Here is a 23,435-nt window from a genome sequence, read left to right on the forward strand (position 1 = left end):
GACTTATGAGAAAATAAGTCACTTAGTTCACAGAATGGGAAAGTGGTGTACATTCAGATTTGAGGAGAAGGGCATTTGGCTAATCACCAAGTCCTTCACAGAAATGTCCTTATATCAGAAGCAACGTGAGATTTGAAAGAATGGAAAGCCACACAATCACATGTCGGAAGGAAAAATAAGCTTTTTGATTCTTTATGGATATTATCTAAGTGAACTTTGTCTTCTGTTGTAGAAGTGCCTGAGCCCATGCTATCGTAAAAAATTCATCACGTAATTTTGTTTTTGAGTGCTGTTAAACTCAAAAAGAATAAAGGCAAAGAGGGAAAGGGAAAAGAGCATGTAAGTCCCATCATTGAAAGCACAATCTATTCGAGGTCCTACATAACCCTGACATTTATTTGAAAATTTTCAAATCTTCTCTTGAGGTCTTTAACAATAGAATCGAATAATTGAATATCACTAATTCCCCCGCATGCCCCACATTAATTCTGCTTTGGATTTCAGGGCCTGGGAATATAGCTTTTAGTGGTTTTAGAATATCCATTACAAAACATGTCAACTCTAATAAATTTATTATAATAAAATTTTGTTCTGGATTACAAACATTTTATGCTTTTCTCGTAGACTTATTGTCTTTTATGAGAACATTACTTTTTGTTTCACAAACAATAGTATAATGAGCAGAGTAGAATTCTAAATTTTTTAAAACTACAAAATCCTCAACAAATCCTCAATAAATCAGTTTCCATGTAATCATATTTTCCACTCACTATTTTTAATATACAAACATTTTATTTATAATTATAATTATTTTATGTATTTTATTTAGATTTTGTTTATATTTTATTATAACCAGTTCTCCCTATTCTTTTTTTTTTTTAACCAAGGTAGGAACTGTGTCTTTATCTTAGAACAGTAGGTTGCCTTCTAGTGGCAGGAATGTTTTTCATCCTCAGGGTCCCAGTGTCCTGCCACCTGGGTATGTAGAGCTCAGAAGCTGAGGATGTGCTTCTGGAAGGCCTGGGAATTGATGCAGCTGTTGCTGTACTCATGTCCTGCCAGAACAGTCTCTACCTCCTCCTCAGTCATCTTCTCTCCCTGGGTGGCAAGAACATGTCTGAGCTGTGCTCCCATGATTTTCCTCTTCCCCTCTGCAGTATATTGAATGGTCCCCCCAAAGTCATTTAAGCTTAATCCCCACTGTAACTGTTGAGGGTAGGAAATCCTATTACGGTAATTGAAAGGTGGAGGCTTGAAGAGGTGTTTAGGTTCTGATGACCATGCCCTAATGAATGGATTAATAATGGTCAGGGTGAGCTCATGAGAGTCTTTCTCTTTCCACTCTGCCATTTTTTGCTATATGAGACCCCTGCATTGCTGTAAAGTCTCAACCAAAGAAGCCCTTCACCAGATGTGTTCCCTGGACTTTGGACTTCCCAGCCTGAGAAGCTGTAAGCAATAAATTTTGTTTTCTTACAAAGTACCCAGTTCCAAGTATTTTGTTATAAGCAACAGAAACTAATACACCCTCCTTGTCAAACACCCAAAGTCCTTCCAAGTAGTCGTCACATGTACCTTGGTCCTCATTTTCGGCCACTGCCTGGAGCACGGGCAGGAAAGTTTTGAAGTCAAGACACTGAAACTTCAGCTCATCTCTCTTGGGGTTCCCCAGGACCCTGAGCACTTTGGCCTTGGTGAGTTTCTGGTCCAGACCCTCATCGTGTCCCCACACTGGCTGTACAGGATCTTACCATCCCCTACTCAATCAAACAGTATAAAGGCCTCCTTGGAGTCCAGCTGGTCCTTGTTAAATTGGATCACCGCTTTGAAAAGACGGCTCCTGGGTTTTCTCAGGCCTTGGTCTTGGCAGGAGGGGCCCCTGCTGCTGGCTTTGCAGTAGGCTTGGATATGGAGGGCCCTTGTTTTCTCATGGAAATAATCCTTCTTGGGAGGCATGATCTAAGGACAGTGTGTGGATGGGGGTGCCCATCTCTTGCAGGGTCTGGGTAAGGAACAGGGGTGGACTCTCTTTGTGCTCAACTAGATCTTATATTTATCTAGATTACTGGCTAACCTCCCTTGGATTTCTTCCCTCAACATACTCCTTCTCAATGTTTTTTATCTCAGGAAAGGGCACCACCATCTATTCAGTTTTTTTGTTTCTTTCTGGGGGCTGGTGATCTGAACACCTGACCTTGGCATTATCAACACCAAGCACTAAGCAACTGAGCTAACTGGCCAGGCTACTCAGTTTTTAAAGCCAAAAATCTAGAAGCACTCAGTTCTTTTCCACTGCCGCCACCCTATTCCAAGCCTCCATGATCTTTCATCTGAACAGCCTCAGAAGTCTGCTAACTGGTCTTTCTTTCACTCTTGCTCCAGCAGCCTATTACCCACTCTTCACACAGCAATCAGAATAATTGTTTTAAAAATATAAATCACACCCTATTACTCCTCTTTCTAAAATCCTTCTATAATGTTCCATTGCACTTGAAATAGAATTCAAATTCTTTACTACCACCTACCAGGCTCTACAAGATGTGTCTCCAAACCCAGCTTACTCTATAAGTCTCTCCCCCTCTCCCTTCCTTCCTTCAGTACATATTTACTGACTTTTCTTATGTTTTAGTGACTCTTTTTAGGTGCTGGGAAAAGTGTCTTCCTTCTTGGAGCTTACATTTTATTGTATACAGACCAATGTTGTTTCTGCCTCATGACCTTTGCACTTCCTGCTCCTCAGTTTTGGAACACTTATCCAGATCCTCTGAGGGATATAGATAGATAGATGGATAGGTAGATAGATAGACGTCACGATAGCCAGTACATCTGGACTCACTGGCCTGTGGCCTCTAAATAAAGTCATGTTTATCTTCCCAGAGTGTACTTGTGAAGGCTAAATGAGTTAAGGAATACAAAGCCCTTAGCATAGTAAGTGTAATAGAAGAGTAAGAAAAATGTTATCTATAATTTAGATTTTATTACCATTGCCAATTAAATATTTCTACAATTTTGTCAGAGATTTCCTTATGATATTGACCAAACTGCAAAATGAACTCTCTTGCAGGCATCCTGAGTTGCAAAATACATTGCCAAGATGCAGAAACAGCATTTCCTCCCAGGACCAGTGATCCATTCTGCTGCATGACACAAATATCCCCAGCTTAATACGATGGTTTTTTTAAATTATGGATGCCAATTGGAAAATAATTTAGAGATGTTTTTGATTGGAAACAAATTTTGATCCCTAGATGCACTGCATTCAAAATATCTCCACTGCAAAATGTTTAAACTTTTATTATTGCATTTATCACATTGTGTTATAGTCATGGGTAGGGTGACCATACATCCTAAGTTTATGCCTGTTGTCCTGAAGTACCATCTGGTTTAGCATTTTAGCACTCTCAAAAGTGTCCTGGTTTAGACAATAAACTCTATAGTTCCCCAATTATGAGGCAGGTGCCTGGCTGCAGAAACTGAGTAGCACTGGGGTGGTCCTAAGCTGAGTGTGGGCCTGTTAGAGAAACTGGTGATGCTGGTGACCTAGAAATGTCTGGCTGATTTGCATGCAGGGAAGGGCTTTGAGAAGAAATTTAGGTGCTGAGGGCTAAAGGTGGAATCAGTGGAGGACGGTAAGGAGGGCCTTAAAGACTATAACTAAGCCCTCTGAGAAGGTTCCTCTTCCCATTTCTGCTAAGAACACAGCATATTCTAAGACACTGAGGACTATGACAGCAGCACAATTTTGGTTCTTTTAGGGCTTGTAGTTGTAAGTATATTAGAAGAACTCCAGGGCAATGAGACACAACTCATAAGATGCTTTGCAACCCTAAACCTCAGTGAGGTGGGAAAGTGACTACAACTGAGTTTCTGAGGATACTAAGAAATATTTTGAGGGACAGCAGGATGTGCATGCATCTTAACCATCAGTGGAAGACTTAATTTGCTTTAGTATAATTTTAGTTTTGAGTACTCCAGTTATAGGGTCAGTGACAGTATATTGACTAAAAAAAATAATTGATAAGTAGAACACCTCAAGTCCTGGAAAAGACAGACTGTCAAGAGGAAACTTTTCTGAGCAGAGAGTATCTTGGTTATTTAGTTTTAAAATTTTATTGTGAAAGATTCTTTAAATTGAGAAAGGATAGTATCTTTTTTATATCTAAGGCATGTTTTTAAAGTACTTTGAAATTTTTGAATGCTTGGTTTGAGAACCCTTGTCAAAATCAATTTGTTCATTCAACAGATACTTATTTAAATCCTACTATTTTAATAAGTATCTGTCATGCACTGTATGTGCTAAGTGCTCATAACAATGTCGATATACTATTTATTCCAGTGTTTTTTCCTACCATTTCTATGCTGATGACCCCCAAAATATGTTATCTTAGCCTTTATCTTCCATTTCGGCACTATATTTCATTTAAAAACTAACTGCTGACTACTTTCACACAATTTTCCTGTCTGTACTTTAACTGACCGAAGGTGAACTTCTTCTCTCCTGCTTATATTCTCCTTCTCTTACCACCTGTAGTGGATTAAACTTTGTCCCCCCAAAACTCGCTGAAACTTGGATTGTGTTCCCCAAGTTTTATGTATTAGAAACTTGGTCAACACTGTGACTATTAAGAGGGTGGGAAATCCTATTATGGTAATTGATAGGTGGAGCCTTGAAGAGGTGATTAGATTGTAGGACCATGCTGTAGTGAATGGATTAAAAATGGTGGTCAGGGGTGTGGTTCTGAGGGCTTTAAAAGAAGAGGAGAGTCTGGCTCTCTCTGCTCTCTCTCCTTCCATCATTTTCACCATGTGATACTCTCAAAGAAAGCCTTCAGCAGATGTGTTCCCTGGACTTTGGACTTCCTAGCCTCTGAAACTGTAAGCAATAAATTTTGTTTTCTTTATAAATCACCTAGTTTCGAGTATTTTATTATAAGCAACAGAAATCATGTCATTGATTAATTTTAAACATAAATACAGAAATAAGTAGATAAGGGATGTATTAAGTCAGATTGCAATCTTATAGCTTAATGTAAAAACTTGATTATAAAACTAGGTCATATTTATGTTAAACAAAATGTTTTCAAATATAAATAATTTTACTTTAAAAAAATGCTTCACTTCAATTCTTAAGTAAAAAAAGAAAAACAGAAAGTATCCTGAGATTCTAAAATTGCTTGTTTATTTTTTTAAACAAATTAGAGAGGAGGACGGGACATTAGTAAAGATTTTGTCTTCAAATAGTTTCCTTTGGAAAATGTCAACAATTTAAATATTTAAAAAGTGATTAACTACTTGTAAAGAGATTGAAAGCAATATCTTAGGTATGTGTGTCCCCAAACATACGTATTTCTGATTTAGACTTTTAAACTGTCAATACCAGAGAGACAATGCCATTGACGTGGACCTGGCACTAGTCCTTCCAGTTAATTTTTTCCCTGGAGAGTGGTTTTGGGCGACAGAGTGGCGTCCGGGCTTCCCAGGTTGTTGCACTGACAAACTGCAGTGGTGGTAAAGTCAAGGAGCCTGACAAAATCCCATTAATCATTTTAAATTAAATCCAACCTTCCTGTCCAACTATGCCAAGAAGAAAGCCTTTTTTTTTTTTTTTTTTTTTAAACAAATGAAAACTTCCTCAGTAAAGATTTGGTATCTTTCTCTTGCTGGTCTTTAATTCAGTTAGACAAAAATAAAATAAAACAATCCACTTTTCTAAGCTTGAAAACAAAACGTTTCTGCAGATATGATTTCACAGATCAACCAAGTGTCTTTTAAAAATAAAACAAACTTTGAATAAAAATACATGGAAACATTCTAAGGGGAAACTTCACTAGGTAAACTGGGGAAATTGTTTATTTTCTGAATAGTTCAATAAAATAATTTGTTCTATCTAAAATGATCTGTAATAAGATTTTAAAGAGGAAAGAAAAAACTCATTATCCAAATTATTTTGGTATATTTTATTCCAGTCTATTTCCGTTCATAAGTTTTTGCCTTGTTTTATATAGTGATTGTAATGTGTATATACATATGTATGCATATATACATATATGTACATACATACCCTTGTTAATATTTGTACATATGTACAACTTTATATACTATTTAACATTTATCATGTGTCTTCCCATATTATTCATAAACATAATGGCTTCATAGTAATATATTATGAAGATGATATATATTTTGGTCTACTTAAGCAGTACCAAATATTTGTTTGTTATTTGTCAAAACTGCCCCAAGTTTTGGGCATTCCAATTATTTTCATCTTTTTTTTTTCCTTTAAAAACAATGGTGTGATTAAGGGTATGCATACTGCCTTTTCTCTATTTTGGATGATTTCTTTAGGACTTCCTAGGAAAGGGCATATTCACTTATGAATGCTTGAAAAAAACCGTAGGAAGTTGAGTTATTAATAGTGATATTTAAGAAAAAATTCACTTTACGCACAGGAAAACAAACTCTAATTAAAACAAACAGGTTGTTTAAATATTAAGACTCTTAAACTCTCATTGAGCATCAGTCATAATACTGTCAAAAATTTAAAAGACCAATTAAGAGAAGTACTAAGATCAATGACTTAAACTCTTTAAGTTAAAAATTGTAGACAATCCAAAGTAGCAGTGATTCATCCAGATATTTAAAATTAGAAGTCCTGGAGAGATGAACTTATGTATAGAAAAATACAAAGGTTGAGTCTGTCTTAATATTTTTAAAAGTTAATACATTCTGATTTGTAAGTTGTGTACACCTAAAAGTTCTGAATGTATTTGTGAAAAATAGAGATAGTAAAGCCATCTTTCTAAATATGCTTATATAGAAACTAAACTAGAGCTAAAATAATTCATTTGGATTTATTGAGAAACTGCTCTAGGCCATTGTCTGTGTTAGGTATTGAGGGAGACAGAAGAATAAAATTTCCATCTGCAAGAATTGAGAAAGTTGTCCTGGAGGGGAAATAATCTGAGAGGACTTTGAAGGACAAATTACTTTTCAACAGGTAAATTTAGAGGAGAGGTTAAGAGCTTTCTGAAAGAGAAAACAGCAGATAAATGGAAGAATGAAAATACAGGGCTCATCAAAATTAGAATGTTAGCTTTAACAAAATGTACTCAGGAAAATCCTGTTGATGACAAATTTGGAGGGGGCTCCAAAAATTTTTAAGCATTTTTTTCTTTCCTTTCTTTTTTTTCTCCCTCTTTTCCTCCCTCGCTCCCTTCCTCTCTCCCTACCTCCTTCCTTTTCTTTCCCCCCCCTCTCAAAATTATGACATGTATCTTAGAAAACATAACTGGTGACTGTATATAGAAAGTATTCATTAGCAGTACCCTGGTTGGTATTATAAGTTCTGGGCTTGAAACAACACAGCACTTACTGTGGAAGGAAGGTGTAGATAGGCCTGAGTTGCAATGAACCATAAGCATTCTTGTGGGTTTCAGCAGAGCTCAAATTACAGTGGGTAAGGGAGTATTTGTCTAGCAACAATATAAAAGCCATTATGAGTACTATGATTTTTTAGCCTCAAAGAACTCATCTTCAAGTGGAAAAGGTAAACTTAAGAAGAGCATAGATGGGAAAAAACTACCTACTTGGGCTGCAACAAATGTAAAGCTTAGCATTCTTCTTGAAATGCTCCTTCCTTAGCTCTTGGGATACCACTCTGGTCCTTCTACATTTTTGATGAACCCTCTTTTTCTGACTTCTTTTTGTCTACCAAAACCTCAAATGCTGTGTTTCCCAATTACGTTTTTTTACTTAACATACTCCCTAGAGGAAGTATCTTTTCCCATGCTTCAACTTAGTATAACATACTGTAAATACTAGTATGACCCCAACTTACATAACCAGTTCTTATTTTTTGTTTTTTTTTTAAAAAAATATTCTCTAGCTGCAGTCAATGAATGTTCTATTAATACCTTCAAGTTACAAAAACTGATTATCTTTTCCATTTTACTGCACTAGTTGCTTCTCCTAGTATTTATCTTTGATAACAGGAAAGCCAGACCCTTGGATTAGAAACTTCTCTCCAAAATCACCAAATCTTCTATCAATTTTCAGGGTTTAAAAAATTAATTACTACAAACCCTCTGCCACTTCCCTAGTTCAGGCCTTACAATATAGCCTGATAGGCTGGGAGCAGTTTTTGACCTCAATATGATTACATTTGATGAATGAGCTGGACATGTATAAAATTATAGTATAATCATTACAATACAGATATGTACAAAGTACTATAGTTTATAGAAGAAGCAATTAACACTAGTATTAAGCATGATAGAAACAGTCTATTGAGAGCTTTGATAAAGAAATTACATTTGACGTCGATCTCAGATGAGTAAGGGAACTTTATATAGAGAAGGGAGAAAAGAATATCAGAGAAAGAAGGAAAGTCTGTAAAAGGGAGAGAAAGACAAGACCACAGTTGAGGAATGTTGTTGGAGATGAACTTTAAAGGTAAGCTGAGGCCATATCGTGAAAGATCTTATATGCCATGCTAAGGAGGCTACACTTAATTTTGTAGGGCGAAGGAAGACATTGAAAGACTTTAGACAAGCGTCATCAAGAGATTTGTTTTAGGAAGACAAAATTGTTAAATCCGAAAAAAGATGCAATAGTTCTCAATTTCAGGTGATTGGTCTCCCCAGTAGGCATGTGGAAATATGTGGGGAAATTATTTTTATGTCATAGTGACTAGAGAATGCTACTGGCATCTAGTAAGCAAAATCCAGGCATGCTATGTCCTATACCGCATAAGACAGTCTTCCATAATGAAGAATATCCTTTCCCAAAGCCAGTAGAACCCTCACTGGGAAAAACTGAATTGCTTAATTTTCTAAATGTTTAGCAAATGTTTATTAGGGTTTTTCACAGACAGAACACATTAAAAATTTCTACTCACCTAGTTTAAAAAATAACCAGAAATAAATCCCTATTCAGTAATCATAGAAAGTAGTAAAAAGAATACTACCCAATTGGAGAAGATTCCACTTCAAGTGATGGCTGAGTAGTTCTTCCAGACCAACCCTCCAACATATAAAACTACAAACTCTGGAATCAACTACCTGAAAACAATGGAAAGCAACCAAAAGCAAGGTGATCCTACAAAGAGAAAACTTGGAAGAGAATAGCATTGAGTGTTTCCCATTTTTATAGCTTTTAGTCCAAGGGCAGTCCCCACTCTCCATCATGTGGAGCCTATAGTTTTATTGGTTTAAAAAACCACAGGACACAGTTTGGGGCAATGTCAGCTGCTGGAAAATGAAGAGGAAAATCCTGGCAAGGAAAGAACCTTGAAAGAAAATCCCTACATTCTGTGTATGAACTCTTGTCCAAAATTCTGGCTGGTCTCTGAAGCATGCATGCACAGAACAAATTCCAAGTACAGTAGCCAGGTTAAAGAATGAACTGAAACCTGAACTGCCACTAACTGCAGGAGAGCCAGAGCTTGCAGTTGGGAATTCAGCCAAGTTAACTTCTTGCTTATAAGAAAAAAAAAGTTTTTGGAGAAACATATCAGAATCTAGGGTTTCTACAGCATTTTATTTATCATGTCCAAGACACAAATCTAAATTACTCAACATATGAAGAAACAGAAAAATGTAAACCATTCTCAAAAGAAAAGAAAATCAGAGAAGACTGACAATGAGATAATCCTGAATATTAGAATGAGCAGAGAAGCATTTTAAAGCAGTTTTTATAGGTTGCTCAAGGATGTAAGGAAAAATGTACTTATAATAAATAAAAAGATAGGAAATCTCAGCACATGAACGTAAAAACTAGATGGAATTTCTAGAACTAAATAAATATAAAGCAATTGAAAGAAAAAATTTCATTGGATGAGCTGAAAAGAACAATGATTACAGAAGAGTTAGTGATGTGGAGAACAGATCAAAAGAAAAACTCCAATTAAAGAAAAAAGAAGTGAAAAGATTGAAAAAACCAACAGAGCCTCAAAAACCTGTGAGACAGTATCAAAAGGTCTAGCATACGTGTAAATGGAGTTCCAGAAAGAGAGGAAAGAGAAAATGAAGTAGAAAAAATATTTGATGATATAAAGCACTAAGAGAAAAATGACATTATACACAGGGGAAAAACAATATAAACACTACTGATTCTCATTAAAAACAATGAAGGTCAGGAGACAGTGGAATGATATCTTTAAAGTGCTCAATGGGGAAAAAAACATCAATCCAGGATTATATATTTAGCAAAAATGTTACTCAGAAAGGAAAACAAAATAAAGACATTTTTGGAGAAAAGAAAACTATGATAATTAATTTCCAGGAGACCCGAACTATAAAATATGTTAAAGAAAGTTTTTCAGTTTGAAAGGAATGATGCTACAAGGAAACTTGGATCTTCAGGAAAGAATAGGAGTATCAGAAATAACAATCTGAGTAAATATAAAAGAGTGTTTTTTTCCTATTTTAAATGTATGTGCCTGTTCAAAGTAAATAAAATTATATTGTGGAGTTTATAACATATGCTATATGGAATACACGTGACAACTATAAGATAAATGAATGGGGGATGGGGTAAATAGGCTTACATGGTTACAGGGTTTTTGTATTTTATGTAATGTTTATGGTACAACATTAACTGTAAACAGGCTGTGCGAAGTTGTATATCTTGAAATGGGTTTAATTTGCACAGGTGTATGCATTTGTGAAGACTCACTGATTGGTACCATAGATTTACGCATTTTATTATATGTAAATTTTACCTCAAAGGAAAAGCTAAAAAAAAATTGATCTTTAGTTAATAATATGCAAGTTAAGTCATTAGGAAGAAAGTGCAGTCACATCTGAAACTTATTTTGATCTGTATCAAAGGAATAAGATGGGTCGACTGATGAGGAGTCAGACAGATAAATACGTGGTAAAGTGAATATAGTCAAACTTTAATTGTAGAATTAGGTAGTGAGTATACAGGCATTCTCTGTAAAATATTTCAACTTTTCTGTATGTTTGAAAGTTTCCATAAGAAAATGTTGGAAAAAAGAATACTGCCAATCCACAGGTCAGGGTGGAAAAATAAAACAGGAAAAAGGAAAAGAAATAGCAAAACAAAGGATACAAAAAAAAAAGAGAGAGAGATACTCAATTAGAAAGAAGTATTTTGTCATGAAAGTCAAAATTATGTACATATAAAAATTTAGGTATTTGCTTCAGAATCTTAGAAATTATTTACTACCAGTCTAAAAGTCCCTTTGATATTCAAAAATTGATTACCTTATGTTTTATCCTTGAAAAATCTGTAGTACATCATTCCAGTTGTAATATTAACAACCACTATTGACTTAGGGTCAGATCTGGAAGGAAACCAGCATTCCATACCTCTAGTAAGGAAGGAGTTTTCATTCCCCCCCCCCAAACTAGCAGCTCTATTCGTCAAATACTATATCATTCCAAAGATTATGCTTTTCACTTAGAGGTAACTTTTAACTCAACGTATAAATACATTGTTCTCTATCATTCCAAAATATTGTGTATTTTAATTATTAAATAATTTAATTAAGATATACTCCTTAAATTTATTCTCCATTAGGCAGTATTTTTCTTCTCATTACCCAATCATGTAACATCTGTGAAGGTAGAGCCCATGTCTAAATATCACTAGTACCTAGCACAGTGCTTAGCACATGGAAGTCCTTTTGTAAATATTTAACTGAATAAATGAATACGAGTGTTTATGATCACTTATAATATCCCTTCCTTAATGGGTTCTCAAAACAGACCATCAAGATTAGGAAAACAGTAAAATTTGACTAATTATGTCAGATATAGAGAAGCAAAGATTTACCAGAGTTCTAATAACATTTTATTTTTATGAGTGTAAACTTTAAATTTTGACTTTTTTTATCCTAAATGATTTAAAGGATTTATTGAGACTTGACTAACTCAGAAATTTTAAAAATGAAAAATCAAATGATAAATTTGTATTATAAAAATAAGTGCCGGTTTTGCATAGTAGTATAGTAACAAATCAACACTCTTTTCAAAGTTCAAAAGAAAGTGAAGATGTTATTGGTTTTTATCTGAAGTCAGATCCAACTTTTGAAAAGACAACAATAATCTCAGATCAGAATCAAATAAATTTTAGAACTCAGTTTGAAAGAAAAGGAAAAACTTTAAAGTCTTTACAATAAAATAATTATGATTATAAATCTCTTTAGTTAAATATGTACATATATATTTTTAAAAAGAATGGAAATGGATAGAGTTTTACAGGCAGATCTAATGCACAATACAACTTTTAGAGTATAATGTCAGTTTAACATCCTTTAACAGCTGTGTCAGATAGTGGCTCTGCTTTGTGCAAAATATGATGAGCAAAATTTTAAAAAGTTCTGCAAAATTGTTTAGTTCCCCAAGGAAATTACTACAAAAGAAAGTAGCAAAAGAAAAAAGGTTGTACACTCAAGCTTAATTGTATACAAAGGCTAGCATGACCAGCACTGATGTAACTTGCATATCTGCTAAAGTCGTCCTTGGGCAGCTTTAGTGTGAAGTAAAAAGTTGAAGTCCTAGCACTTGTGCTTTTATGCAGCCACATGGCCAATAAGGTAGATGTTGTCATAAAGGTGCCCTACAAAATCTTCACTAATGTTTTGAGCAGCACGACGGGTATTTCGAATAAATTCTCTCTTTGACATTTTATTCTTCACATGAGGGCTACTGAGGTCAATGGAAAGTAGAATCAAAGAGTAGCACAGTACATAGACAGCATCTGGAAGGAAAATGAAAACACTTCAAGTTATTAGCTGGTTTAAAAAATATAATCCCAATGGCATCAGATAAGGCAAAAGTGTTTATAATTTCAAGAGATCAAGATTACCTCATAACTGAACACAGGGTGACCAACCCAGCCTAGTTTGCCTGGTCCTTTCCCAAGTTTAGCATTGAAAGTCCTGCGTACTGGGAAAGTGCTGCATATTGGGAAAGACCTCAGTCCTGGGCAAACTGGGATGGTTATTATCCTAACTGAATTATTCAGTGAGTATTTTCATCAGTTTGAAAGAACTTTAGAATAGCTTAAGAGTTTACAGTGAAAACTCATTCTAGATTTAAAATTTCAGAATTGGCTTTATTTTCATATTTGCTTTCAAATGTGATACTTCCATTCAACTACCCATTAAGTAGACTGTGCTGTAAGCATATTTATCTCCCCATTCAAAAAAAATTTTAAAAAGCAACATATTTACATAGAATGCTTTCACAAAAACCTAAATTAATTTGAAAGCAAGAAAACACATTAACTTGGTACTAAAAACTAAAATGCAAATAACTTGTAAGATTATTAAATTAATATTTGCATTTGAGATATGTATTTTAAAGCCTAATGGAATTTACATATTGATTTCAAAAGTAATTCTTTAGAGAAAAGATTGCTATACCTGAGCACCATGCAACAAAGTAATTTTCTTTATATATGCTGAAGTCAATATTTGATGTTTAATATTAAAATAGTAACAGATGTCATGATACTTGCTACTACAATGGTGTTGATATTTTGGAATCCTGCAGTCTTAAGAAAGCTAAGTTAAACGTGTCTTGTAAAGCATGTTCAACAAATTTTATATGATATGGAAATGTTTTATAATTCATGCTTAATAAAATAAGCACAATAAAATTTTTACATGAAGAGATAAGTAAAGCTATAGCAAATGAAAAAATATGTAGAAGACTGGCTATCTCATACACATACATACACACACATAAACATTTATACACACACAAACTGTAAAAACTAGTTATATTAAAAAATTTTAGTAAAAATGTGTTATTTATGTAACGTGGATCATTAAAAGCTTTTCAAATAATTTCTCAAGTTTTCAGTTAGATTAGTAAAAATATCCAGTGCTCAAACAAGTATAATTTTAAAGAATTTATGTAGTCAAATTTAACTTTCTTCCTAAAACAGTATATTTACTATACATATAAAAAATAGCTATGGCAAGCTAATGTATTCCCTCTAAGCTCACACAGATGATGTATTCCATAGAAGCAGTCACTGCTACAAACAGTAAAATAAGTATTTGTAATTACTGTTAGTATTTTTCCCCACAGTGAGAAAAATGTCTCATATACTACTGTTTCTCCCTGGAGATGAAGAGGGGGCAAAGTATACTACATACTATATATTCTTACCAGGACTAAGGCCAAGTTCTCGCATTAAATCAGGGTTACAAGCACAGAACCTATGTGAGAACTTTGTTATAAGAGTTTCAAGATACTCCCCACGCTCTTCGGGGGCATGGATATGACGAAAAAATTCTCTCAGTGCATTTGGCAAGAATTGATTTCTAAAATTATGCAATGTTACAAGGTCATCCAAGACATCTCTCCTATAGAAAGAGAAAAAGGTACAGCTTTAGTTAACTGTTCTTTGTTTAAAAAAAAATGAAAAGAAAAATCAAACTGTCATTTTTTGATAAAAATACTTTATTATTGATTAACAAATCATCTAATCCTATAAAAGTATATGTAATTATTAAAATTTTTAAAAATCTAAGTATGGTTATTTAAGAAGTTAAATAATTTTGAAATCTTTCATGAATAGGTTACAACAAAACAAAATAAGGTAAAACCAGCAATTCCACTTACAAAATGAAAAAATAAATAAATTTTGTGGTATTAAAAAGGGCAGCTACTTTTCAAGTGTCTTCTTAGCTAAACCCAAATGGCAACAGAATTCTTTATTTTTTAAATTATGAAAGTAATGAAAGTCTCTTACCTACCACACCAATCCACATCTCCAGAGGTAACAACTATTTAAGTAGGTTTCTAAAAATGCCTACATATACCATATATTGTTTTAGAACTTGCTTTTGCTTTTTTCATATAATATATTGTGAACATCTTTCTATATCTGTACGCACAGATCCACATCATTCTTTTTAATGGCTCCAAAGTATCCCACCTCATAAATGTAATAATCCTATTGATATACATTTAGGTTCCTTACAACTATATAAATATTTGTGTATTCATATTTGTATATACAAGGGTACTTCAGGAAGTTCATGGAAAAATTGAACTGAAATATAATATGAATTCTTCTATGAAGTTTTTGAAGACCCCTTGTATATAATTTTTTAAACAATAGCATTCCAATATACAGTCACACTTTGTTACAATATCCTTCAATTCTTATTGAACTTAACCATGATTATGTAATCACAATCTTCCATTTTTACCAATTGGTTATGGCAGGGATAGGCAAACTACAGCTAGTGGGCCAAATCTGGCCTGCTGTCTGTTTTTATAAATAAAGTTTTATTAGAACAGAGCCACATTAATTTGTTTATGTAATGTCTATATCTGCTTTCATGACACAATGGCAGAATTATTAAGTAGCTGTGACAGAGCTCACATGACCTGCAAAGCCTAAAATATTTACAGAAAGAGCTGGTTCTTCACAGAAAAACTACTGATCCCTGGGTACCTAGCATTTAAAGGCAAAAAGAGCTAATGACACCATCTTTACGTGAGAGATTTCTTTCAATGAACAGTATGCTGGATGTAAACTCAAAAACAGGGATTACATCCTAATCATCTGTGCATACCTACACTCTTACAAAACTTCTGGAATATAATAAATGTTTGTGAATTATTGTTAAAAAATCTCGAGTTAAAAAAGATTGAGAATTACAATGGCAAATGTATTTTTGCACCATATATTAGATTAGTATGAGATCTGTAATTTAAAAAATGGTAGTCCAGTGAGGTCATATTAAAATACTGTCTGAATATTTTTATGTCCATTAATAACCAGAGTTAAAAAGTACAAGTGAACAACTATCAAAACAGAACAGCATACTAGCCAACATAATATCTGTGTAAAACATGTCACTTTTTGAGAATTTCCAAACTTGCAAATGACACTTCCATGTAGTATCTACATGCAAATATATTCAGATCTCTAGGATTTGTGGGTTTATGCTACAATTTATCTTTGTATTAGATTTTTATATAAATAATTTCAGAATTTAGAACTTTTAGTTATCTAAACACTTAGATTATGGATAGTTATTAAGAAAAAGGGCTGTAGGTTTCTCAAAAATATTTCATTTTGGTTTACTATTACAAAGGTACTGGGCTTCCGTTTTCTGTGTGTATGTGGGATTTTTTTACTTTTACAATGACACCTTTTCATCAGCAAGTTAAAGCTCGCAAAAGAAATAATACTCAATTTTGCAACTACATGATTACTATGCAGTATAATTTTTAAAGTGAAAGAACTCATCAAAAGCATTTCATAACTCATTTCTGATAAAAACAAAATTTTTTTACCTTTCATCAAGATAGATTCTCAGTTTTTTCCAATTTAGTGTTCTTGTACAGAAGATAAACTTTGCTATTTCCTTTGGTGAATCATCTAGAATACCCTTGGACATAAAGTAATTTACTCCCTAAGGCAGAAAGATAAGTCTACATAAATAAAATCAGTCTTTATTTATAAATTTTAACAATTAGGCAATAGCAGAACAATAGCTATAAATTCTTCCCAGCATTAAATACACTTTTGATAGCTTTATCATGCAAAATACAAGCTAGAACTTGAACTGAAACTATTATTTGTGGTTGATAGTTTACAGGCAATGAAAAATAGGAAATTCAAAGCTAAGACTCTTAAAGAAATCTTAATTTAATTTTCTGGCTCACATCAGGTAAAACTAACTATACAGAAATATGGCCTAATTTCGGAGGTGGGGAGCTGCAGAAGAAACCACAATATACATTTTAAAATAAGCCTCGTAGCAAAGACTTCCCTTGTCTAATAGAAAACATGATTTCTTAAAGCTCAGATATATATTATAGTACACTTTTCAAGGAAATAGCTTCTTGAGAAAAAAATATTCTCCAAATGAAAGACTAACAATTTTATTCTGAAAAGAAAAATTAAATTATTTAACTTAAAGTAGGCCCAGCTCCAGGCCCACTACTTTTGTTTTAAACATTGCTACATTCTACAAGAATCTAGCTACAATACACACTAAGGCAAAACAGAAGATAATTCAATGTTTTGCATAGAATTTATCTTTGAATTTCCTTTTCTCTGCATGCAAATTTTTCAGAGACACATTACCCATAACTTTTTACCTGCTTTAGATTTAAATCAACAACAATGAAACGTCAACAAAAAAATCAAATGCTGAAACCAGTGTTCTCTCATGTTGATGGAGGTAACATTCAAATATATGTCTTAGATGGATTTCAATGTGCAGTTATTGAAATAAAAGGCAGGTGTGTTTATTTCAACTTGCAGTTATCCAGATACATGCATTCCCACGAATGCTTATGTCTGGATACTACCACATTGTATGCAGTTAATTGGTAGAGAAAATGACGTATTATACACATGCAACATACTGTTTTCACACATAAATTCCTTCAGCATTTCTTCACTTTACAAACACTTACATAGTACTCAGAAATATTGCACACACTAAGAATTCAAAAAGTTGGAAGAATTTCTATAAAAGACTCTTCAAGATAAAAACTTTCTCATGAAATTTTTATATTAAAAAAATTTTAAAGCAATTTGTTACTATGAGGTAACGATTTTGAAAGGTTATAATCTACAAATTTTAATTCAAAGGTAAGATTTTTTATAAAAAACTAATTTTATGAATCATCAGGATAATATCCTAATAGCAACAGTAGCAAGTTTTTATGGAATTTTAATAATATAAAAGCAATGTTAGGGCAGTAATTTTAAAAATGTACATAAAGAGCAGAATGTGATAAAATAAAACTTTCTTGTCAACTCAATTGAAAGCCATATTTCATACTGAATCCTGGATACAAGGGCTAGAAAATGTAATACGATCAAGACAACAGAAAGCCAAAAAATTTGTTTGGAATGAGGCTTTCAGCAGTTGTCTGAGGGGTTAGGAACTAGAGAAATAGTAATGCTTGTTCCATCCTTTCCATTATTAGTTTGAATAATTGAGAGTTGACTGTATATTTAATTGATCTGCTTAGTAAAAGTCATATTTAATTGTTTCCAAAATTCCTCAGTTTAAAAGAATAACAATATTTCAGAATTATTTCCAGTGTTTAATTCTAATGTGTGATTTAAAAGACAAAGGAATGTAAATTAAGTATCAGTTAAGATTCTTTATTCATACTAAATCAATATTTAAGATATGTAAAACTAATTCTAATCTACTTTTTAAAAATTATGCAAAATAAATAATCTCACTAATATGATTCATTAAATGGGATATAATTCTCTAATTATATTCATATGATAATATCACTTGATACTCTTAGTTATAAATTAACATTCATATTTACCTTATGTAAGCATCATAAAAGTACATTGCTGGTCATTTCCTTTTTTAGAAAACACACATTTTGAGAATTTAGTATCTAATCTAAAATGAATTCTCCAAAATCATCCAAATACACATGAGTAAGAAAGTACATAGTCAAAGAGTTTTAAACCCAATCCTGAAAACTGGGAACACAGCTTGAAATAAATAAACTCTGTTGGTTTTATTAAGAAAGGAGGCATCGGTTTCAAGCCTGGGATTTCTCGAGAGAGGAAGATTACTTCAGAAGGGTTATCAAAATGAATGGTAAAGGAATGACAAATAGAAAAACGCATGAGACCAGATTAAATGGTCTTTAATAAACAACCGGCAATCATCTGAATTCTTTTCTTTTTATGTACCAATGAAATAAAAATAAATAAAAAAAAACAGCATGAGATCTGCTGAATGACTGTACATTTGCTTAATAAGTAGTATAACCACTTCTGTTTTTTAATAAAGTTTTGGAAGAATGGTACAGATATCCCTAGACCACATATTAGTGACTGGTTGGGACTAAAACTCTCAGCAGTGTATGTGTATGTGTGTGTGTGAGCCTGTGCACATAGACATACACAGTCTGTGTGGTGTCTCACAAGCAAAGGAAATCATGAGCATTAATATTAGTCTATATTAATATAAATATGGTTTCCAGAAAAAGGAAGGTTGTAGCTTAGTATAGTCAACATGATTCACTATGAAAGTGTCCAATTTTGGATATTACGTTTTATGAGGCATATTGACAAAAAAGAACTTATTTGAATAAAGGAAATCAGGACCTGGTGAGATTGTTGAAGAGTGTAGAATCCATGTTATATAAGGAAGAGTTAAGGGATGTAGGGGTATTAGGCCAAAGACAGAAATACTTATGAATGAAGAAAAGATGAAGACTTTAAGACATCTGAAAAGCTGTGTTGCAAGGAAAAAGGAATAGATACTGTGTATAATTCTAGTGACGATCTTAAGCTCATTTTTGAGTCTTGGACCCCTTTGAGTATAATGAAAGCTATAGAACTTCTTTGAAGAATAATGCACACACACACATTAAAAACAGAAATTAAATGCCTGAAGCCCATCTAAGGACTGCAGGTTAGGAATCCCTATTCTAGATGAGTGTAGGAGTATAGTCAGTGAGTGTAAGTTATAGGCAGGAATGTTAGCACCACATAAGGAAGGGCATATTTGCAAATAGAGTTGAGTTGTTCAAAGGCCAATAGCTTGTCATTTACTTGATTCAATTTTTTTTTTCTTTTTTACATTTCTAAAATAAGCTTGTTTCAAACTTCCTATTACTTTAATTTGATTGTTTAATCTATATAAATTTTGAGTTAAAATCCCTTATGCAAAGTCAACTCTCTCTCCCCTTTTATTAATGTGAGGAAAATTCTAAGACATTTTTGTCAGGTAACTTTGAGATAAATCATGATGGTGTCAGTCCTAATAATGGGCTGGCTCCACAGTAAAAAGATAAGCTCTTGTCAGCTGAAAGAAAACTATTGGCCAAAAAAGATTTTATTTAAAAAATAGTTTTAAAGGAAAATTACAGTGGAGAAAATAAAATTCCTTTTATGAAAATAGACATTAGGCCTCATATTTCTTTGGAAAATGACAAACTGGTAAATAATGTTTATATTACAAATTTAAAATTTCTTAGTAATTTGATTTTTTAAAAAAGCATCCATTTATGTTTAGATACAAAGACGAATACTCAAAGACCAGTTTGTAAAATAGATATATGTATATCTGTGCACATTTATCCACATATATGTACCTGCTGTAAAAGCTTTTTTAAAACATTAAATAAAAACAAATGGCTGGCCGGTTAGGTCAGTTGGTTAGAGCACACCGTTGTAACACCAAGGTCAAGGGTTCAGATCCCCTTACCGGCCAGCCGTCAAAAATAAGAAAACAAAAACAAAAACAAATACCTTAAAATTGTCTACACTTTGTTTAAAAATATAATTAAACACAAAGTACCATATGCAAAGTATTCACTGATAGACACTGAGTAGTAAAAGATAGAAGTTTGCCCTAAGATAATTTAAAGTTTACCTGTGGTGATGAGACAGTTACATAAATAACTAGAATAAACACATGTGACAAATCAATGAAAAAAAAAAGGTTGAATATGGCCTGAATGAATGGGTATGAAAAGTGCTTCAGTAGTTCAAGGAAAGGAAAAACCACTATAGGATAGGATATTTGGATAAGATATCCTGGAAGAAATTAGGCTTCAAAGGATTGGAAGGGTTTTAAATAGCACTGAATAAGGGAAACACTGGAGAATAATGTTTCAGTTAATATTATATGAGCAAAAGCAATACATGGTAAAAACTGAGGCTATTTTCAGGAAAGAAGGGAAACCATTTGGGCTTTGAGAGTAAGTCTGAAACCAAACTGTAGTAGAAACAGTGGTGAATTTTAGGGTAAGACGTTTATTTTCTATTCTCTATGCAACTGGAAGCTTCTGAAGTCTTTTTAACATGGTGAAGAAATGGCCTGCAATATGAATTTGACAGTAATATAAAAGAAACAACATAAAATATATTACCTAGTGGGCTACTACAACTGTCTAGGTTTCAACACATGGTAAAGTACTAGAAATGAAAAGGAAAAATACATTCTAAAAACATATTTTAAAAACTCTGTATGCTATATATATGAAAATGAGAAGTGAGCACACTTGATAAATATGCTATCAAGTCAAGGGACAATGAAAAGTGAAAGATAATTGATGTTTCTGGCTTAGATGAAGAGAAAAACAACTCACTAATAATGACAGGGAAAAACAAGTTATAGAGGGTATTGATTTGTAGAAAATAGTAATGAGTTTGGTCTTAGAAATGTTTTATTTTAGGTGATGAAAGAAATAACTAGAAAGGCATATTAGGCAATTGTCACTGTAACAGGATATAAAGAAAAAAGTGAGGATTGAAGATATAGATTAAGGATCTTGAATAAGAAGGATCAGTAATGGAGTAGTGTCTGGCTAGGGCTAATGTCTGGAATCCTGCTCACAGCGCTAATTGTCTAGCTCTTAATCCTGTTTGTGATACCAATTGTAAAGCTACTCAACCACACCCGTTGTGGTGCTCTTTCACCTGCTGGTAATCCTGCACCGACTGGGCCGATTGTCAAGCTAAGGCTGGGTCTGGAGCCCACAAAACCCTCAAGCCAGTTCACAGACTGGGTCACAAACCCTTCACATGCCAGGCTGGGTCCCCAGACCTCTCACACGCCAGGCTGGGTCACCAGACCCCTTCATGCAGGTCTATGAGCTAGGTAACCAGCCAAAAGGTCCTTGGAGCCATAGGTTGGAAAAGCATGGCCATGCTGGGTGGACTCTGGAGGCTGACCTCCACCTGCCTGCTTCACTAAAACTGTCTCTCTCTATCTCTATCTCCCTCCTCTCTTTCTCTCCCTCTCTCTACCTCTCTCTACTCTGTTTTTCTCTCTCTCTCTCTAAAGAACACACAAACAGCAACAAAACTAAAAAGACACATTGGTGCACATGCGCACTAACACCACACACACACACACACACACACACAATTTACCTACAAAGGATGCTGAACCACACCCAACTGGACCCAAGGTGAGGCCCATGACCAAACTATTCTATTTTCCCAACAAGTAGGTAACAAAGAAGAGAAGGAATCACGGTCTCAGAGACCAAGAGCCTTTGAGGTTTAATGAAGAAAAGGGTGTAAAACGCAATTACATAGTATAGCTGAAAGCTTAATTTTCAGAAGAGGAGCAAACCATGTCTCTGCCACTTAATGATGATGTGAACAAAAACAATTTACTCAACTTTTCTGAGCCTCAGTTTTCTAATCAGTAAAAATCTTAGATGGCTACTGTGAAGACATTAAAGTGCCTAGGAAAAGGAACAAGGCTAGTTCCCTTTTTCTCTCAGATGGCTCAAAAAGACTAAAACAGGAAAAGAGGGCAATGGATTTGGTGACTGGAAGAAAAGTAGTAACCTTCAAGAGGTCTCTTTCCACAGAGTAGTGGAGGCTCAAGTCCAAGTAAAAAGCTAAGGAATGAGTTCAAGGTAGGGAAATTGAGAATAGCCCACTTACTTGAAAAATCTGTTGGTACAAAGGAGGAAAAAATAAAGGGTAAAATTAAAGAATGAAATGAGATAATGAATTTTTTTCCAAGATATTTTTGACCTATGCATGTCAGAAGACAAAAGAAAGACAGTCAACGGACAGTAAAAATGAAATGATGTGCAGGAGAAAGATTTTGCTGCAGGAGTAGCAAAGCAGATGAAAGAGGAGCAGGGAGAAGGACTAAAAATACAGTTGAGGTTTATAATGCTTTCTAAGTCAGGAAAACAGAATAGTAGTAGTGGTTCAGAGACAGGTATATGAGAAAAGTAAAAAGCAGAAAACAGAGTGCATGTTGGTTTCTTTCTTAGAGAGGAGAAACCATCTGGGAAGAGTTAGAAAAGAGAGGGCTGATTTGGATCCTTCAGTAAAGTGGGGAAGATTTCTATCAGCAATGGCATGGGGTAATAATTGGGAACCCACTAGGAATAAAATAAAGGAATGCCAAGCAGCAATGAGAATCCAGGTGAAGTAAATGTGAATTCATCCCATCTCATGCTAAGGTTAATAACTAAGCAAAATCTACCATATATATGTTCAGAACCAGTAAATATATATTTGGGAAGAGAGTGAATTCTAGAAATCTAGGCATGAAAAGCCAAACGAAAAAGTACTGACTACAGGTAATGAGAGTGCTACTGGCACAGACACCTGACAGAAACATTGTGCAACAATTGGTATCAATAAAAATAAAAATCACTAATAAAACAAAACTATCACACACTAGGGAGTAGCCTTAATTTGTTTTCCTAAAGAATAACTTAGTAAAGAAATTTAGAAAAAATTTTGATTTAGCAAATTTTTTCAAATTTGTATACAATGCAAAATCCAGTACCACGGCTATTACAAGTAATAAACCTGTTCTTAGAGCATACTATAATAGAAAGAAAAGTGTAAACTATGTTTTTCTTTTTAAAAGGACATTCTGAAGACTTTAAAAAATAATCCTTAAATTTTAACAATATTTATGAAACAAAATAGTTCAATCTAGATTTCTAACTTTC

At 33.7% G+C, this 23,435-nt stretch overlaps 1 protein-coding gene and 1 pseudogene across 1 annotated transcript in view; both read right to left on the minus strand.

The window, feature by feature from the left end:
• Positions 1 to 990: 990 nt before the first annotated feature.
• On the minus strand, positions 991 to 1,956 carry LOC134361703 (myosin light chain 6B-like; annotated as a pseudogene).
• Positions 1,957 to 12,185: 10,229 nt separating this feature from the next.
• The window catches only part of FBXO8 (F-box protein 8), a 58,237-nt gene continuing 46,987 nt past the window's right edge, over positions 12,186 to 23,435 (minus strand). Inside the window, exons 4-6 of the mRNA XM_063077016.1 lie at positions 16,293 to 16,411; positions 14,148 to 14,344; positions 12,186 to 12,726 (exon numbers count right to left, since the gene is read on the minus strand). Of these exons, the coding sequence (XP_062933086.1) occupies positions 12,539 to 12,726; positions 14,148 to 14,344; positions 16,293 to 16,411 (504 nt within the window). The 3' untranslated portion in view covers positions 12,186 to 12,538. The remainder of the gene's footprint in view (positions 12,727 to 14,147; positions 14,345 to 16,292; positions 16,412 to 23,435) is intronic.

Source organism: Cynocephalus volans, chromosome 13 (assembly GCF_027409185.1).
Source record: "Cynocephalus volans isolate mCynVol1 chromosome 13, mCynVol1.pri, whole genome shotgun sequence".
NCBI lineage: Eukaryota > Metazoa > Chordata > Mammalia > Dermoptera > Cynocephalidae > Cynocephalus > Cynocephalus volans.